The sequence below is a fragment of the Physeter macrocephalus genome, chromosome 14, assembly GCF_002837175.3.
Source record: "Physeter macrocephalus isolate SW-GA chromosome 14, ASM283717v5, whole genome shotgun sequence".
NCBI lineage: Eukaryota > Metazoa > Chordata > Mammalia > Artiodactyla > Physeteridae > Physeter > Physeter macrocephalus.
The window spans coordinates 122,159,831-122,179,777 of NC_041227.1; the positions used below are offsets into that span (position 1 = coordinate 122,159,831).

General features: G+C 49.5%; 1 protein-coding gene across 1 annotated transcript in view; it reads right to left on the reverse strand.

The window, feature by feature from the left end:
- B3GNTL1 (UDP-GlcNAc:betaGal beta-1,3-N-acetylglucosaminyltransferase like 1) overlaps window positions 1-19,947 on the reverse strand; it is a 102,600-nt gene that overhangs the window by 41,474 nt on the left and 41,179 nt on the right. The window contains exons 6-7 of the mRNA XM_028498916.2: window positions 14,319-14,384; window positions 4,140-4,235 (exon numbers count right to left, since the gene is read on the reverse strand). Of these exons, the coding sequence (XP_028354717.1) occupies window positions 4,140-4,235; window positions 14,319-14,384 (162 nt within the window). The remainder of the gene's footprint in view (window positions 1-4,139; window positions 4,236-14,318; window positions 14,385-19,947) is intronic.

Below are 19,947 nucleotides of genomic sequence, written 5' to 3' on the forward strand. Positions count from 1 at the left end.
AGCCTGTGCTCCGCAACGGGAGAGGCCCCAACAGTGAGAGGCCCGCGTACCGCCAAAAAAAAAAAAAAAAAAAAAATTCAGGCATGTGTTAAAAATCCACATTTCCAGAGCCACTAAATCAGAAACTCTATGGGAGTAGATGAGGGATCTGCATTGTTTTCGAGTTTTTGAGCTATTTTATGATCAAACAAGTTTGGGGAGTGCTGGTTTAGGAAAAGAGTCTGTACTTACAGAGGTAAACTTTAATTATCTAGAAATTTTGCTTGTCTAGAGTCCTCAGATACTGGATAAAGTGAGGGTTTGTGCATTAGTGCTGGCAGGTGGGTTGTAAATTTTTCCCATTTACGTTCATGCCAAGCTGTCCAGACGCTGCGGGCAGATGAAAGCTGGGTGACACCCTCCCTGTGGAACGCACGGGGCCACGAAGGAGAGGCTGTACAGGAAGGGGGGCTGTTCTCTTCGCTGCAGCCCTGTCCACATACCACTGTGTCCTGTGGGCCCAGGGGCAGGGGACACAGACCAGGGGGGACCACCAGGGGCTGTGGAGGAGCCAAAGAGGGTGTCCAAATGCTATGGACCGAATTGTGTACCCCAAAGCCCACTGCAGCCCTAACCCCCCACGCGACTGCATTTGGAGATGAAGCCTTTAAAGAGGTAATTAAGGTTAAATGAGGTCATAAGGGTGGAGCCCTGATCCACGAGTCACAGGGAGTGAGTGAGATCATAGAGGAAAGGCCCTGTGAGGACTCGGGGTGGAGACGACCGTCTACTCGCCCAAGAGAGAGGCCTCAGGAGGAACCACCTGCTGGCACCTTGATCTCGAACTTCCAGCCCCCAGACTGCGAGGAATAGCTGTCTGTTGCATTTGTTATGGCAGCCCGAGCAGGCTAAGACACCAAGGAAGCACGGATCCTGGAGAGAGGTGCCGGGGCAGCTGGGAGCAGGCGTGGAGGACAAGGACCAGGTGGGGCTGGGCTGAAGGGGGCGCCTCACCCACCCCTGCTGTCCTCCTTCCGCTGTGAACCTGAGCACGTACTCCAGGCAGCCAGGGCTGGGCTCACTGGCCGCGGTAAGGACCCAGCCACCCATGCAGGCTGCCAGGGCCCCCAACCCCTCCTTGGAGCTGCCGGGACCCGCCAGGGGCAGCCTCTGAGGCGGGGTGGGGTCTGGCCTTGCCTCCCCTTTGCCCCCCATCCCCATCCAAGAGATGCAGGTCCCTTGGGAACAGCCCCTCGCTGAAGGTGTAAAGTGGGCACTGCCTAAAACAGGTGCATTTTCAGGCTGGCACAGGCTCCAGGCCATTTGTCCAGACAACTTTCCACCTCTTGGTTTATTTGGAATTAGCAGAGTGTTAATTTTACAGTACTCTGATTCAACTTTGTGCATGGTGGGTATCTAATCAGACATTCAAGTAGACACACAAATATCAAACCAAATCACGCTGCTCTCCACCTCACAAATGTGACTCAGTTTAGACGATGAACAAAGACCCCACAGAGTGCTGGTGATTTCTGTGACTGTAACAGTTGAGAAATGGCTTAAATAAGAGATATCTTCTTTCACTTTATTTTGAGAAACTTTATACTTTAATTTCCCCTAACTTGCTAAAGAAAAATACTGTTTAGGAAGACCCTACCTTAATTATTTCTATGATGCTTAACAGTAAACAGTTAAGTCTGCCCTAGGCTCAGAACTTGTATTTCTGGCTGAGAATGTGCTGCCTGTCAATTATACCCTCAGTGTTCAGTCACACCGTTTCTGCGTGACTCACGCTCTCCCAGAAAATCCAGCACATCGCAGAAACCAGCTCAGCAGTTTCTCTCACGCAGCCACCTCTACACTTACTCACAGGCCCTCTGATACTCGCGACTGAGGTGAGCGTTTCCAGAGCCCCCTTGCAGGGGCGGAGCTGCGCGTCTGAGGGGGACCCAGGGCTGACTGCAGGCCAGGGGATTCACACTCAGTGGGACATTTTAATTTCCCAGTTAGGACATGGAAGCTCTTACTAGCTCTTCACGGAGGCGGCTGTGATTCTTTGTTCTGAAACCATCCGTGCACGTCCTGGGAGGGCATCTGTAAACAGGTGGTACATCCCAGAACCGTGACCCGCGGCTTGGACCTGCTCCACGGAGGGAAGGACCAGGACAGGGATGGCGACAGGAGTCACAGACCCCGTGCTTATTCTCCATGCGCCAGTGATGGTTTGCAGACTCATATCCAAATGCCAACTGAGATGCAAGGGGTACCCAGAGCTTGTGTACCCAGAGCCCTCGGCCCTCTTCCCAACTCGGGATGCTAGGGTCGAAGGCTTGTCCTTAGGGTACCTTCACCACCTGGAGAGAAGACTCCCTTCTGCTCAGAGGCCTGAAGCTGTTGTGGACTCACAGCTCCACCACCTCGCATGCCCCGCCACGCGGAAGGACACCCTCCCGACAGCTCTGCAGCAACCAGACGCTCAGTGGCTGTCGGTGATCCAGGGTCGCTTGGCGCAGACAGGACAGAGCTGCAACCATCCCGCGTGACTGTCAACATCAACCCGTGAGCTCCCGCCACCAACCGCAGAGACCCTGCCGGCTCCTAGGAGGCCACGTGGGCCACATCCACCGGCCCTTCTCCTTCCCTCACGGCTGGGAGAGCAGCAGTGACTGAGCCTCCCCAGTGCCCTCACTGCCCTCACGCGTCACTAGCGCTCCTATTATTATTACCTGTTACCAGTGCACCACCTGTAGCTATTAGGCCATTACTGGAATATTCATCTCAAAATGGGAAAAGTAAATCCAAATGCAAAAGTGCTTTTTGTGTGTGTGGACCAGCATGAACGGCATAGAACTTAAAAGCTGGTGAAGTCATTTTGATAACAGGAGCAACTGGCAAACCCAGCACTGAAGAGGAAAGGGTAAATAATCTTGGATTATCCAAAGAAGCATGTGAAACAGCCCCACAAGAGGAAACACTCAGGCTTTCTTCTGCGTCACTTTGAGTTCAGTGAACAGAACACCTGATGCCATAATCACAAGCAGCTCTAATTTCAGAAGCTGATTATCATTATAAATCATTCCATTATACCAAGATTTCAGTTTTCAAAATTCAGAGTTCAGAAAAAAGCACTTCATTACGGCAGGATCACAGGACATCGCAACGTGGGACAGACCCCAGCACCCCACTGCGGGGAGGATGTTTCCAGGCCTCTAGAGCTACTTCCTGGATGGACTTTGGGGGGTTGTTCCCCACTCCTCCCCCTCTGACTGGGGCCCCCACCCTGAGCAGCACATCTCTCTGGTCTTGGGTGGGGTGGGGGGAGGTGAGTCCTGGGAGCAGCTCGTCCAGCAGGAGGAAGAGTCTGGAGCATCTGCCATCGGCGGGACAGCCAGGGCTGGGCCAAGAGGCAAATGGAACAGGCCTGGGCCCACCCGCAAGAGCCGGGGCTGTTTTAAGTCTCTGTTTCGGGGTGATTTGCTATAAGTGGCTGCTGGCACGCCGAGGCAGTGGCTTGTTTTCAAAGGTGGGTGAACAGAGAATCTTTGGTTCTTGTCCTCACTCAGCACCTCACCAACACACGGTCGTGGACCCACCCGAATTCCCATGGATTTCGGGACCCCACAGCTGAGACCGAGAACCTCTTCCTGGCCTCCTCCTCCAGGCCGTGGCCCCGCTCGCGGCGGCTTCTAGTCCGATTTCAGCCCACGCCCTCTTCTAGCTCCGAGGGCTCCTGATGTCTGCTCACCAGCTCCACCCAGATGGTGCATCTCAGCTCATTCCCCCAGACCCGGCCCCCCTCCAGCTGCCCTGCTCGGGGATGGCCCCGCCCCGCCAGGCACTCAGGCCTTTCCTGGATGCCTCAGCCCTGCTGCAGCTCGGCGCTGCCCGAGCCCCCGCCTCCTGCCCTCTGAATCCGTCCACCTCAGCCTACGCAGCTGGCCTGTGGGTGCCCTGCTCCCAGGTCTCCAGCCGGGCCCTCCACACCTGCCCTCTGGCTCCGGCTTCTCCCCAGGCCGGGCTCCTCTGAAACGTTGCCCCCTTCTCCAGGGAGCACCTACCTGGACTGTGCCTGGCACCCAGGAGGCAGGCAGACACAGGTGCTAAGAGCATGAAAAGTCCCTCTCGGGGAGGCCGGGGCCAACCGCAGACGGCAGGCGTACCTGGGTGAGCAGCTGGTCGGGCGCCAGCTGGTTGATCCACCGCGTGTATCGCTCGGTGGAGTTGGGGGGCTCCCTCCTCACTTGGCAACCGATAATCTGTGAAACAATAACAAACAGGACTTAAAAGAAATCCACTGCAGCCGCTGGAACAGCCCCGTTTCTCAATAACTTTCTCCTTCCAGCCTCTAAATAAACAAGAGTCGCAGCCCTAAGAGCTCACTCCCCCGGCCGCCTCCCTCTGTCTAGGCTGCCACAGCGGCCCCCCCACACCACGACGCCACCAGACGGGCACACCCCATCCCAGGAAGACTCTGCGCTAGCTGCCCTCTAAATCCTCTTCCTTACCCTGCGTCACCACATCCTTCTGCCCTTGGTCCTGGAACCCGGCCCTGCCTCCTCCTGGCCATGGACACGATCCCCTCTCCGCATACCCGGCTCTGCACACTGACCCCCGGCAGCCCTGTCCTGCTGTCTGACAGTGCCCCAGCACCTAGGGAAGCCCCCCTGCACGTTCTGCTGAGGTATCTGCTTGCAGCGCGTTTACACATCTCTAAGACTGCTCAGAGGTAAAAAGGTCCGGCCCTTTGGTTGGTGAGGCAGGTTTGGAGAGAGGCTGGTTCCTGCCGCAGATATCAGGGGTCCTGAGGCTCAGACACCAGTAGCCCCAGGGCTCAGAGGCAGGGAACGGGCTGGTTTCTGAGGGAGGGACCCCTCGCAGCAGCAGGAGGGGGCCTTTCTCCTCCTTTCTGGCTGGGGGAGGGCAGCCGGGGTGCCCGTGGCAGCAGAGAGCCTGCCCCTTGGGGAGGGTCCTGTAAGGCTCTCAGAGGCTGGCTGGCCTCGGGGACACGACACTAACCTCCAATCCCCTGGCTGTGCCTTCTCCACCTCCCTGACCTCCGAGGAACACGGAGAGGAAGGTCAGAGTGGTCAGCAAACCTACATCACTGCCCAAGTCTCCTTCCTGAGAAACTATCAAGTCACCCCACGATATGTGAGTTTCTTAAATCTTGCTCTAATATACACAGCACGTACACATGATGATTAATTTATATTAATGCAGTTATGCTACTGAAGAGTTTTGAGAAGGTTTTTGCTTGCTTTGCTTGAATTTTGTGTGGTTGTTTTTTGTTTTTAGTGATTCAGTTATACATATACATGTATCCATTCTTTTTTAGATTCTTTTCCCATATAGGTTATTACAGAATATTGAGTAGAGTTCCCTGTGTTATACAGTAGTTCCTTGTTTGTCGTGGTTTTTTTTAGATTAAGCTGTTGTTTTTTTTTTTTTTTTGAGAAATGGTAGATTCACATGAGTGTTAAGAGATAATACACAGAGATCCCCTGTAGCCTTTACACGGTTTCCTCTAATGGTAACGTCTTGAAAAGCCAACACGTGGCCTCCACCAGGCTGAGGGACCCTGGGCATTTCCACAGCCACAGGGACCCCTCATGGTGCCTTTATAACTGCGCCTCCCCCCACCGCACCCCACCCAGCTCGCAGCCGTGAACCTGCTACTGCAGTGCTATAATTCTGTCTTTTCAAGAACATTGCATAAATGCAATCACACTGTGTGTTGCCTTTCAAGATTGGCTTTTTTCACTCGGTGATTCCCTGGAGATTTGTTCCTTTTTTGGCTGAAAAATACTCTACAGCTTAACCCTCTACAGGATACTGGGCTGTTTCCAGTTTGAAGCTATGACTATTAGTCTGCTGCAAACACTCACACAGCGGTTTTTGTGTGAATGTTAAGTCTTCGTTTCTCTGGGATAAACACCCAGGAGCGTGACTGTGGGTCGTATGGTAGTTTCATGTTTAATTTTTAAAGAAACTGCTGTTTTCCCGAGCAGCTGCACCACTTCCATCCCCACGGCAGTGTGTGTGACCAGTTTCCCTGCATCCTTGCCATGTGTTTTATTCTGGTTTTTCCAACAGGTGTGTGTGGTACCTTGTCGTGGTTGTAATATGCACCCTCGACGGCTCAAAAGGCTGAATCTCCTTCCAGGGGCTAATTTCTCATCTGCCTGACCTTCCAGGGAAGCGTCTTTCATGTCTTTCATTCATCTCCTGATTGGGATAAAACACACTTGGCCATAGGTCTGTATTCTTTTTACATACTGCTGAATTCTATGTGTGAACTTTTCATATATTTCTCCTAAAAACACATACTAAATTCGGCTGTAAATTAGAACAGCCCTTGAATGATCACCTTGCCCAGTTGCGAGGTACCACACCTGATCTGACCGAAGCGTATTTTTTTTAAACTGTCTATTCCATCTGTTTTCTGGCCTTGTTGATACTGTCTTGCATTCAATTGCTGAACAGGAAAGATTTTGAGTCAAAAAACAAAAATGTGGATCAAAGCTGTGAGGTAGAAATCCTGGTTCAAAAGTATTCCCAAACATGAAGATGAAGAGGCTTAACTTCTATACAAACACTCAGGCCCCGGCCCCGTGACTGCTGTGTCATGAACAGCTGCTGGGGGCGGAAGACCAGCAGAGTGCAGCCCAGTCCAGCCTGCGCCGAAAGCCACACTCCCAGCCAGACCGTGAGGGGCGGCAGACGTGGTCTTTCTGGGACATGAGCTGACTTGTGCTATTTCCACAGTGAATGCCTGAGCCCCCTCCCCAAACCCCCCCTTCCATTCTCTGCCTCTGATGAAGGCTGAGTCACGCTGGGTGGGGTCTCACGTGGAGAAGGAGAATTAGGTGAACACGAAATGAAGCTGGAGCTTTGGGGCCTGGCTGTTCTTTGAGGCTTTAAACACTGTGAGTGCTGGTCTACAAAGAACAAAAGTGAGGATATTTTGTTTGCCTTAACATTTTTTAAAAGAATGCTGGCCTGGACCACAGGGCAGACAAAGGCAAACCATACAAAGAGGCACCTGGGCTTCCCCGGTGGCACAGTGGTTGAGAATCTGCCTGCCAATGCAGGGGACACGGGTTCGAGCCCTGGTCTGGGAAGATCCCACATGCCGCGGAGCAACTAGGCCCGTGAGCCACAACTACTGAGCCTGCGCGTCTGGAGCCTGTGCTCCGCAACAAGAGAGGCCACGACAGTGAGAGGCCCGCGCACTGCGATGAAGAGTGGCCCCCGCTCGCCGCAACTAGAGAAAGCCCTTGCACAGAAATGAAGACCCAACACAGCCAAAAATAAAATAAATAAATTAATTAATTAAAAAAAAAAAAAAAAAGAGGCACCTGCAGTGGGATGCCGAGCTCCTCTCCTGTGCTGACTGCCCTGTCCTCACGCCAGACCACTGTGGACACCAGGCCAGCACGGTACCTTGTACACAGTTGGTGCTCAATAGACACAGGATGAATGAACCCAAAGAGTGGGAGACTGAAAAAATTCTTGAAGAAATAATGGTCAAAATTTTTCCAAATTTGATGTAGGCTATAAAACCACAGATCCCAGAACTTCAACAAAGCCCCAGCAGAGCCAACCTTTAAAAAAAAAAACAACTTATGCTTGTACATAATAATCAAATTGCTAAAAACCAGTATTAAACAGAAGATCTTAAAAGGAGTCAGAGAAAAACACCTATTACACACAGAGAACCAGATATAAGGATGACAGCAGACTTCTCCGCAGAAGCAATGGAAACCAGACAAGGGAGAGACGTCTTTAAAGAAAGAATGACTTCAACCTAGAATTCATTAGCCAAGTACTATAGTTTTCAAAAATTAAAGCAAAAGAAACACTTTTTCAGAAAAACAAAAGCCAAAATTATTCATCACAAGAAGACTTAAATTACAAAAAAAGATGAAGGAAGCTCTCCGGGGAGAAGGAAACAACCTGATCGATACCAAGGAATGGCAAGTGGCAATGATGGTAAACAGATGTGTAAAAGCAGAAGACATTTTCCCATGTGCAACTTCTTTATAAGATAATTGACTTTGGTAAAAATAAAAGCAAACACTGTGGAGTTCAAAGCATAAACTGTGTGACAGGATGTGATTTTGTAATCTTCTTACGCTCCATGTGAGATGGTGCCATTTAAGTGCCATTTATTTATTAATAAAAGTGCCATTTATTTAAAGTAGCGTGTGAGGGGTAAGATACACATTGCAGATCCTAGGCCAACCAATGAAAAATAATGAAACAAAGAGGGATAGCTGATAAAGCAATAGTACAGATAAAATGGAATCATAAAACAAAACCAAACCAAAAGGTAGGAAAGAGGAAACCAGGAGGAAAGAGGCTTGAGGCAAAACACAAGCCGGGAGATGAAAACCAATTACATGCAATGCAGAAGGAACAAAGTAATAAAAAGCAAAAGTCAATAAAATAGAAAAGACAACAGAGAAAACCAGCGGGGCAGGAAAGGGACAAGAGTGTGGCCGTGTTAGGAGGTGTGCCATTCCAGGGTGGCTTGGCTTGGACGTTGCTGGGATCAGCACCCATTCGCAAGATCTTATGCAGAAACTGAATTTTTTAAACTTCACTAACCTCAGTTCTTAATGGAAATGAGAACTGTTACCGCACACCCACACAGCAAACTCAAGTAGGGAAGTTATAAAATGAACCCGGGACCTGGCAACACAAATTCTGAGAGGAAGGCAGCCCACCCTCCCCACCCACCATCCTCACGGTGTTGCTAGAGGGTTCCTCTAAGCAGGGCCTTCAGAACCATGGTCTGAAGATGAAAAAAAAAAAAAGGGGGGGAAAGAGAAATGTAAGGTTATAATTTTATCAATTAGCTATATTTATGAAATTAGTTCCTAATTTATATTTATGCATAAAGATTACTAAAATATAAAATATAAATTAAAATTAGATTTCATTAAGAACTCCTAATTGTCTTATGGACCCAATCCTTAAAATACTTAAAGTGGATACATTTAGGAATGGAAGCAATGTTTTAATATTTTAAGTTAGATTAACTATTTTCCTTATTTCATACTCCCAAATGCTTCTTGTCATCAAAAATCTTTTCTAAAAAATGACTTTACTTATCGATCAACTTCTACTTACCTGGACAATTGCCACTAGGAAATAGGGCCATTCAAACACCTTCTAGTTCCTGAGAGGCTCACCTGTGCTTACTCGTCTGGAACGGTACATATCAGATGTGGCTGGGGTGTGTGGAGGCCACACTCCACAAAACCTAAATGCACAGACGTGTGTTTTTCACGTGTGGCGGTCACATCAACGTGGGGCAGATGTGGAGGAACACGAGCTCCGTCGCTGTGATTTTTAACCTGAGAGACTTCTCCAGACGGTAGGACATGAGCTGCCCTCATCGGCTCATATCTCCCGGGCATCCTGCTCCAGCACGTTACTCTGGACCGGGTGCGTCTTCAGCAGGGCCCTTGCAGCCTCCCCGCAGCCCCCCAGTCACCCTCTCCTCCTCCTGCCTCACACCCACCTTCCAAATACCAAGCATTCCCAGAGACCCATGCCTGGCCGGCAGCACGTCCCACCCCCCAGGCTCTGTCAGGGCCAACCGTGGACGCAGAGCCCCACCCCCCCCGCCACCTGCAAACCCACCCCTGGGCACCGCGGGCCAGGGGCCTCCCCAGCCGATCTCTTGCGCTGTGAGGCAGAGTTGGACCACAGGGCCCAGCACCAGGTTCCGTCCTGAGTGACTGAGCAAGGCCCCCACCTGCGCCCCACTTCTCCCGGCCTCCGCTGGGCACATGGACGGTGCTTGCTCCAAGGTGCGGTGAGGACAGAGCTGGAAGTGGCACAGCGTCCACCGGGCTTTAGATGCTGACAGCAGACCCACCCGCCTCCCAACCTCGTGCCAGCGTGAGCCCCTCACCGGCCCCTCAAACAGCTGTGCCCTCTCTGCAGCGCCTGTGCCACTCCCAGGGCACACGCTCAGCCTGACCAATTCAGTGCCGCTCAGTGGACAGAGGCCGCAGCAGCTGCATTCACAGGGCAGGAAGAGGCTGCGCTGAGCGGAGATGAGGTGACGGCCCTGGCGCCACCTGAAGGCAGAAACGGGTCCACAGCTCCTGCTTCCCACCTTGCATTCCCACCAGGCATGGTGGGCATGAGCCTGTCGCTGACTCCGAGCCAGGCCAGGTCACTGAGGACCCCTCCCGAGCCCCCTGGAGACTCACATCGGGGACGTAGGGAAGTCCTGCCATCGGCCTGTCCTGAGGCCGCAGGGGAGGACCCACCCACGTGTGCTGGAAAAGCTCTGGGGTGCCCTGTACCTCTGCAAGGTGCTCCCCCCCATTCCCACCGTCATCCTCGACACCTCCATACTCCTGAGAATGCAGCGCTTCTCACCTCCGCCCGTGCGCAGGTGAACACCCAGGGAGGGGCCCAGACCAAACACAGCGGCTTCCCTGACCCCACCCAACTCCTGTCCCAGAGGAGATCCTTGCTCCAAAATGCTCAATAAGTGGGTGGAGAAATTCTACACCGGTGATGCCTGACATGTAACATCTCAGAAGTTCTGCAGAGAATATGCAGCGGCACAATTTATGGAAGCTGCCACCCTCATAATTAAATGGCTTTCTTGTAAATGGCCTTAAAGAAGTAATGACCAAGGACAAACATATACTTAGCATTCATTTCATTCTTTCCAAACAATGTGATATAATCAACAAAACCACCAACCAACAACTGCAAATCAAGATTTCTGTAGGTCATGACTTTTAAAGAACCCAGCACTACAGTAACAACCCTTCTAAAGCTGATTTTGTTCTGGTGCAACAGGACTGTTCTGAACCCCTGGTCTCGCTGCAAACCTGTGATGCCAGAGGGGGCACAGGTGCTCCAGCGCTGGGAGCAGAGTATCAAGTGCACTTAATACAAGGTTAGCAAGAAAAGCTGTAACCTAGAACTTTACAAAGGCACAAGCCAATGTGTTTTAATTAAGATTAACTGACACTGTCTACATTTTTTCCAAATTCCTTATATATGCCTAGATTTCGAGGTCTTTGAACTTACACGTGGAGAACAACCAAAAGTAACTTCACACGTGAACCAATCACACACAAAAAAGGGGGCAGGGGTGGACAATGTATCTGAAAGTATCTCACTCTCTACAATGTATACACTGGTTACAAAATTCTTCAGACAAAATTTTTTCAATGTTGAATATATTCTAAGTGCTTGGAAACTGTGAAAATCACCCCTGACCATTTCCAGATCTGGGCCAGTTCTCAGACTCAGACCACCAGCTGAAGGAGAGGCCCCACCCATGAAGATGGACCTGTGACGGCAGGGGAGATGCACCGAAGATGCAGGATCTAAGGCCGGGAGGGGACACTGATCATGTGAGGCAGCTGGACACAAGGGCCCAGGTGACACCAGACCCATCATGGTCATTGGAGTAAGGGTCCACAAGTCAGGTAATAAACTGGGCTCATGGGCACCCAGGTCCCACCAGTGACCACTTCCAGGTTCCTGAACGTGTAACCAGAAAGCACAGGCTTAGACCCAGCCGAGCCTCACACGGGTTCCCTGGGGTGTGATTAGGGGCTAGTGTAAGAGAAGGGCCAGGTGGAGGCCATCCCAGCCTCGAGTGTAAATCGAACACAATATCACATCCTGGGGAAAAAGCAGAGACTGGGCCCCCGTGGAGGCTTGAAGGAAGGGGGTGCTGGTACCCACACACCCCTGCAGAAGCAGACGTCCTGCTCACATGCTCCATCGGCGAGTCAGCACTTGGGACCCTTTCTGCTGTCTTCACATTGCCCAGTGGTCTGCACGCTGGACGTTCTCGTCGTGCTGGCCACCGTGTTGAGGACATCCTGTGGCACGTGATGAGCAAGACTTTTGGGTCCAGAGGTCTGGGCACCGCAACACTACCTCTGAGGTGAGGGACCATGAAGAGAGAGGCACAGGACCTGGCAGGTCTCCTTGGGCCACTTGGGGTCCTGTTCACCCTTGACCATAGTTAAGAGTGGGGTCCGAAGAAGCACGGGCCTGCCATCTGGCCCTGAGGCTGCAGAGTCCTGGAGGAAGCTGGTGGCAGTCGACCACGTGGAGACCTGCAGCCCCAGCGGGGCCGTCACAGCACAGACCCCAGGACACTGTGACATGGAGCTGTGGGCCATTCAAGGTGGCGTGGCCAGGGCACCACGTGGCCACACTGCCCACCAGGAGCTCGGTACTGTCAGACCACCAAGGCATGAGCTTGAGTGGCCTCATGGCCATGGAGACCACTCCACGGGTCACCCACCCATGGCTCTGACCTCTCCCTCAGCCACACCCAGGGCCTCACGGGGCTGGTCCCCAGGACCCAGTGACAGAGCAGGTTCACAGGCAGGCTGGCGTGGTGCACTGGCACAACCGCAAAAGGGACTGATACTGCAGCCCAGCCCCATTCAGGGCAAGGACACACACAAAGCCCCAGGCCCTGGCCAGCGAGCAGCGGGGTCTGCTGGGAGGAGCAGACCTGTGAGACGCGGTGGGTGGACCTGGGGGCACTGGGGGTGGGCGCTGGGGTAGGCAGTGCTGGCTTGTTGGGCCAGAGAAGAGGGTGTGGGCCCCTCCCCGAAGGCTGGTCTAGTCACTACCACTCCTGACCTTCTGGTCAAAGAACGGACTCTGGGCCCTAGGGGACCGGCCCAAGGATTCCAGCAGTCCTGGTGAATCAGGTGACACCAGCCTCCTGCCATCAGACCCCAGGGCGGTGCACTGGCCCCCATGATGCTACCTCGGCGAAGGGCCACTTCTCAATAAAGAGGCGGCTGGGCACTTCTGAACCTCCCTCACATCTAGCCTTCTGGAAGCTCCAGCCTGAAGAGCAGTGGAGTGGCCTCTCAAGAAGTAGCCGAAGGCCATTTTTATCTTCTTACAGGCGTATTTCAAGGACGTGTTAACATTAACAATGTTTAAATTTAAGCAATATAAGGGCAATTACAATTCTGAAAATAAGAATCCTCAGCATCAAACTTAAGGCTGTAAAACATCACCTATTCCATGAAAAGACAACAATAGCCCTTAGGCAGAGTGCGTAGGTTTGTTTACATGACAGCCAAGTCCCGAGTCACTGTCGGGTGTGCAGGGGCTGGGCAGCTGGAGACAGAACATGAGGGGCTACATTTCCTAGAAGCAGAGAATCAGTGGGCTAAATTCAGAGCTCCAAAATAAGGGGCTATTGGAAGAGAAAGAATTCATCTTGGGTGAACAAACGTCCTTCAAACTCCTTGTGAAATTGTCTCTGAAGGAAGCGTATATTTGAGCCTTTGTCTTGACTCAGTACACGTTTCATAGGGTCCACTCTCTGAGCCCTGAGCCCTGTGCCATGAACAGGCTCTTTCCTTCGTGAAGGCCCAGTGGCCAGGCAGTCGGACCCCAAACACAGAGCCCAGGAGCCCATGAGAAATGCAGAGTCTCAGGTCCCACCAACACCTGGGATCAGATCCCAGGGGCTCGTGTGCACGTGGCCTGGAGATGCTTTAGTGTGTGGACATGGGTGGACATGGCGCCGCAGCAGAAGTGAGCAAAACCTGGAGGCTGTTCCCAGGCAATCAGGCACCATGCATCTTAAGACTGTTCCAGACCCTTCTCCTTCCCACTTTCAAAACCAGTGATCACCACAGTAATTCAAAGATGTTTTTACTAAAATTTCAGCATAGAGATCTGAGCAGTGGGCTCTGTGGTCAGACACCAGCTCTGGGGCTCAACAGCCTGGGCCACCCCTGACCCCGAGTCACACCGGAGCGAGGAATCCATGGGCCCCAGATGCTCCCCCAGGTCCAAGTGGGTGGGAGACGCTCCCTGAAATGGGGCTCCTGCGGGGGGAAGTGAGCTCTCACCCAGCGAGTGACAAGGAGGACGGGTCCTGGAGAGCCTGGCTCATGGGGGCCAAAGGGGAAGCCATTCTAAAGATGAGGACGTAGTCTGAGGTTATGTAGCTAATAGAATTTTTTTTTTTTAACTGATACACCCTACAGCTCTCAACCTGTGTTTTCATGTCCAAGGTACACAGCTTCTGAAATGCTGATAAAACCAAACTAAACTAAACCAAACCAAAAAAATACTTTGGACCCATTTGAAAGTAACCAGCGCTACCCAAAACAAGAAGCACATTTTCCTTCAAAGGAAAACACCCTTGAGTGCGCAGACACACCCAGCACACATCATTCTCCAAGGGGGCAGTCTGATTACAAACTGACTCTTCCTATCCTAAGGAAGAATCTTAATCTAAAAGGCTGTAATGGCAGTTCTACCAAAAGGTGTAACAATGCAGCAGAAACATCCGTACTCACACTTGTTGGGTGTCGCACAGCAGCTGCGTGTTGCAGCCTCACCCTCTGAGGCATCATCATGTCGTCCTGCAGGAGAGAACACATTTAAAACTCCCTGGAAGCAACTCTGACAAACAAGCAAGAAGACAGACAGCCCGACAGCAAAGTAGGCAAGAGACCAGAACAGGCAGTTCAGATGCTGCCCAGCAGCCCATGACCTTGTCAGTCGGCCGGGAAACGTGAGTACCCAGGCTGCAGTGTAGGACATGCGGGAAATTGGACAATTCCAGCCAGAACTCACACGGCTGGCAGGGAGGAGGACCTGGGGAAGAGAGTGGGGCACGTCCAGAAAGGTGGAGACTCAGATCCCCAAGACCTAGTAACTTCACCACACGGGCAGAAAAAGTCTTACACGTATGTACCAGAAGAGATGTACAGAACGTTCACCACAGCGTCATTCAAATCGGGGAACAGCCCGATGTTCACAGATACCAGCATAGGTAAATAAACTGTGCGCATTCCTACAGTCAAATACCATTCAAGTGTGAAATTAAACAACAGCTACACACAACAGAAATGAATTTCACAGACATAATGCTCAGTGAAAGAGGCAAGACAAAAGAATATACATAGTATTATTCCATTTATTTAAAACTCAAAATCAAGCAAAACTAACCTGATTATTTAAGAAATATACACTTAATACGAACTATCATAAAGAAAAGCAAGAAAATTATAATCCCAAAGTCAGAATAGTGGTGACTTTGTGGGGAGGGAGTCAGGGTGTACCTCTGAGGTATTAGCAATGCAGTACTTCCTGACTGAGTGGTAGTTACACGTGTATTTACTTCCTAATTAATCTTTAAAGTGTACATGTATGTTCTGTGTATTTTTCTATAGGTACGTTCCATCTCACAATTTTTTTTTTTTTTTTTTTTTTTATTTTTAATTTTTTTGTGGTATGCGGGCCTCCCTCTGCTGCGGCCTCTCCCGCTAGCCAGAACTCACACGGCTGGCAGGGAGGAGGACCTGGGGAAGAGAGTGGGGCACGTCCAGAAAGGTGGAGACTCAGATCCCCAAGACCTAGTAACTTCACCACACGGGCAGAAAAAGTCTTACACGTATGTACCAGAAGAGATGTACAGAACGTTCACCACAGCGTCATTCAAATCGGGGAACAGCCCGATGTTCACAGATACCAGCATAGGTAAATAAACTGTGCGCATTCCTACAGTCAAATACCATTCAAGTGTGAAATTAAACAACAGCTACACACAACAGAAATGAATTTCACAGACATAATGCTCAGTGAAAGAGGCAAGACAAAAGAATATACATAGTATTATTCCATTTATTTAAAACTCAAAATCAAGCAAAACTAACCTGATTATTTAAGAAATATACACTTAATACGAACTATCATAAAGAAAAGCAAGAAAATTATAATCCCAAAGTCAGAATAGTGGTGACTTTGTGGGGAGGGAGTCAGGGTGTACCTCTGAGGTATTAGCAATGCAGTACTTCCTGACTGAGTGGTAGTTACACGTGTATTTACTTCCTAATTAATCTTTAAAGTGTACATGTATGTTCTGTGTATTTTTCTATAGGTACGTTCCATCTCACAATTTTAAAAAGTGCTTTAAATTGATAAAAATCAAAAAGATTTCAGTGTTTTATTTAAAGGTACAAATATGCCCACTATGTCATTGGGAGGATATTTATCTTTAAACTGAGCAATAAGATAAAATAAAAGAGCTGTATTTGTATCTCTTATTCCTGCAAAATGGCCTCATGAGCATTGTGCTAATCAAATGAGCTGTAGATGAAGTAAGCTGAGAGGAAGCCTGTGGCTAATGTGAGGAGGTGGGGAGGGAGGTGCTGAAAGAGGAGGAGGAGGAGGAGGAGGGGGAGGAGTGGGAGGAGGAGGGGGAGGAGAGGAGGAGGGGGAGGAGAAGGAGGGGTCAAGGGGGGGAGAAGGAGGGGCACAGGCAGGGCAGGGGCCCCTCCAGGCACAGCAGCACCCTCAGCAGGCAGGAAGCAGGTGTGAAGGCGGGAACAGAAATGCAGGGAGGAAGCTGCCAGAACAGGAGTGGAGAAGTTGGCTATTCCAGGCCTGAATCCTTCCCTGGCTCCCATCAGGAACACGCTTGCAGGCATGTGCACGGTCAACCACAGCTGGGAATCTTAAAAAGGAAAATAAGGAAAATTGAAGTAGAAAAGGGTGGTGATGTGAGGAGGATAAAAATAAGTTATGCTAGAGTTTAGCCTATTTCTCTCCCCCAAAGGGTGTAGCAAGGCAGCAGGGCAGAGACAAAAGCAGGGAAATTTCCCTGAAAGGGAAGGTCTATTGACCAAACTCTTGAAAAATGGCCCTGTGTCTGGTGGCCTCACGCAGAATCCTACAAATTTCTGAGGTTTCCTAAACCAGTCCCGACTCCTGGCTACGTGTGGGAAGGTGCACAAGTCAGCACAGGACCAGGCCAGTATTTCAAAGAGAAAGTGGGGAGAGTAGAGGAAGCCACAGCCGGGGTCAGGGTTGGGGTTAGTCTCTGATCACAGCGTGACCTCCTCCGGGACCCTGTGCAGTGGCACCACCACACATGCAAGCCCCACTTCCTCCAAACCCAGGCGAGCACCCCAGCAACCACACCATCAGCCTCTGGCCTCTAGTTCCCACCCTTACTCAATGGCACCAAGATGTCCACAGGGATGGGGCATCTTGTGTGGAGCAGCTCAGCTCCTGTATTTGGCTGGACTTAAAAAATATTTGTAGAACAAATGAAGCGTCTTCTCAGGACTGAACTGTATTTTCAATCCACCTCACCATTTACAAAACACAACACTCTTTTTTTGATATTTATCACAATCTTCTATAGTTGGGAGACAGAGCAGCTAATATTATCCCCATTTTGTAGCCAAGGAAACCAAGGTTTGGAATCGCTACGGAACTCATCCAAAATCTCATAGCAATTACACATCAGCGTTAAAATTTGAACACAGGATCAACGGAGGGTCCAGTGTTACAGTTCAAGGATCTACGCAAAAAGCAAAATTGTCCAGAAAGTCTTAGCTCTCATGAACATTCTAATATCGTCTTCCATCACCTCTTTGACCGGAATCACCACTGCTGCTGCGTGTCTGAATAAAGTGAACATCTGCAAGTATGAGGAGAATACGGAAGACATTTAACACACCCCTGACCGTCGGCTGAGAAGGTCAAGGACGAACACACTGCAAAGTGATAGCATAACAGAGTAACAGACTGTCTCAGCTGCACGGTGACTCTGCAGATTACAGATAAGCTCCTTGTTCTCCCAAGACCATTTTGAAAGAGGAAAAAGTTGCTGAAAGATGGAAGCATGAAAAGATCTTTATTATACATGAAAAGTGATGTGATATTTTAATGACAAGTCCAGATGTGTTTCTGCTCGTGGGCTGGGATCCCACCACCTTGCATCGGAGGCCATGCCTATCAGCGCCCATCCCAGGGAGGGGCCTGCCCTGGTCAAGGTCACTGTGCTCACAACTGGTACCCCATACCAGGAGCTGGTTTTAACAAAAGTCAGCTGGTATCTGAAATGCAAATAGGAGGGGGGCCTAAAGGATGGATACAAAGGGTCATCAAGCATGAACTGCAAAAGCCCAGAGTCTGCATGTCCTGATCCCAAGGTGTATCTGCAGATGGACTTTCCTGACTACAGGAGGGAGGGTCCAAAACCTCCATATTTATTTGCCTACAGTGTGCAGGATTCCACCATGATAACCAGGTAAGAAATGTTCCTGGCAGCCAAGGGAAAAGAATTTTAATGTATTATAAAAATAACACTAATTCAAGATGAAACACTGTTTCCTTTCTGACCATAAAAATATTGGGTAGAGAAAAACTAATCTAGCCAAAGAATTTCAGAGTTAAAAGAAACCTGCATCTTTGAGTTCTGCAGCTTCTGAGTGGAGGGTGGTCCTGAGGGAGCGAGTCTGAGTGGAGGGTGGTCCTGAGGGAGCGAGGCCGTGGACTCCCAGGGACGACCAACGCCCAGGATGGGTGAGGGGCAGGACGGATCACTTGCAAATGAAGGAAATAATAGTCTACAGCTAAGAAGACCTTCTGTGGAAGAAAGCAAAGTTGATTTTTTTGTTTTTGTTAAGTCTTCTTATGCTTGACTTTTAGACAAATAGTATTTGAAGACACAGATAGAAATTCCCTGGTCAAACCTCAGCCTTCGGACCCACACTCCAAACAGAGAATCCTGAAGGACAGGGAAGAGAACAGAGCAAACCCAACCCACACACTGAGAGCCTATTTCCAAAGCACGGTGTCAAGGGACTCACATACGTGACCTACCTACGTTTTCCCAAACTCCGAGATACTGAGGGGAAGTAAGTAAGCTCGAGAGAAGTTGTCTGCCCGTGATTTTGCTACTTAGCTTGTACAGGGCAGGGCAGGACCCACAGGCAGGTCAAAATGCCTCCAAAACCACTTGCAGAAATGACAGGCCAATGGCACATAAATAATCTTGCTCTGTTCAACTAAGAAAGTTGTAAAAGATATTGAAAGAGTCTTAAACAGAGAGTTAACAAGATTGTGGGGAACTACTGGGCCCAAATCTCTGAGAAGCATTAGCCGAGAGAGGAAACAAGGCACTTGTACTCTCAAGTCCTCACTGATCTACAAGAAATAGCTGAAATTCCGACCGGTGGTTCTGGTAACCCTGCGAGGCTGCAGGGAATGGAAATCAGAGCCAAGTGTCTGCTCAAGACTCGGCGGGGTGGGGGTGGGACTGCTATTCAATGACAACATTTCCTAGCTCAGGCCATGGCAGGTTACCTCCTCAAGGTAAGAGGTGTGTGAGATACGTAGCCTAACAGGGCCTGGGAGCCTCAAAACTGGATAACAAGGGTCCCAGGATGGTGGTTCTCCCAGGCACCTGGAAGAAGCAAAGGAAAATCTCTGAGGGAAAGAACTTTCATTCAAGGCCTCAAATTAACTCCACAGAGAAGTACTCAAATACAATGACCAGTACACAAAGATAACTGGGCACATAAGTAAGAACACATGAAAGAACAGATAATAAAAGACTTCCCAGAGCAACCATTAAGAAAATAATTCAAAAAGATTTAAAAATCAATAATTTATTATAAACAGTACACTAGAAAATATCTATTTAATTTTTTAAAAAGGGAAGCAGTAAACAAAGAACAGAGGAACAAAAATAATATGTCATAGAAAATAAATAGCAAAATGGCAGGCATAAATCCAATAGTAAAAAACTTAAATATGTGAATAAATTCAAAATTCTAATCAAAGATAGAAGTTGTCAAACTGCAATTAAAAAAAACAAACACAAAACCAAAACAAGTTCTACCTATATGCTATTTATAAGAGGCAAAATTCAGGTTCAAAGACACAAATACACTGAAAGTGAAAGTATGGAAAAAGATACACCAACCACCAAAAAAGGAGCAAACTCAACCAAAAGGAAGCAGAAGGAAAATAAATATTAGAGCAGAAATCAACGAAGTAGAAAAAAAGAAAATCAATTAAAATAATGGCTGGTTTTTTTGAAAACACCAAGAAATTTAACAAATCTTTAGCTAGACTGGAGATGAATAAACTTTTTAATTTTTTTTTTTTTTTTTTTTTTTTTTTTTT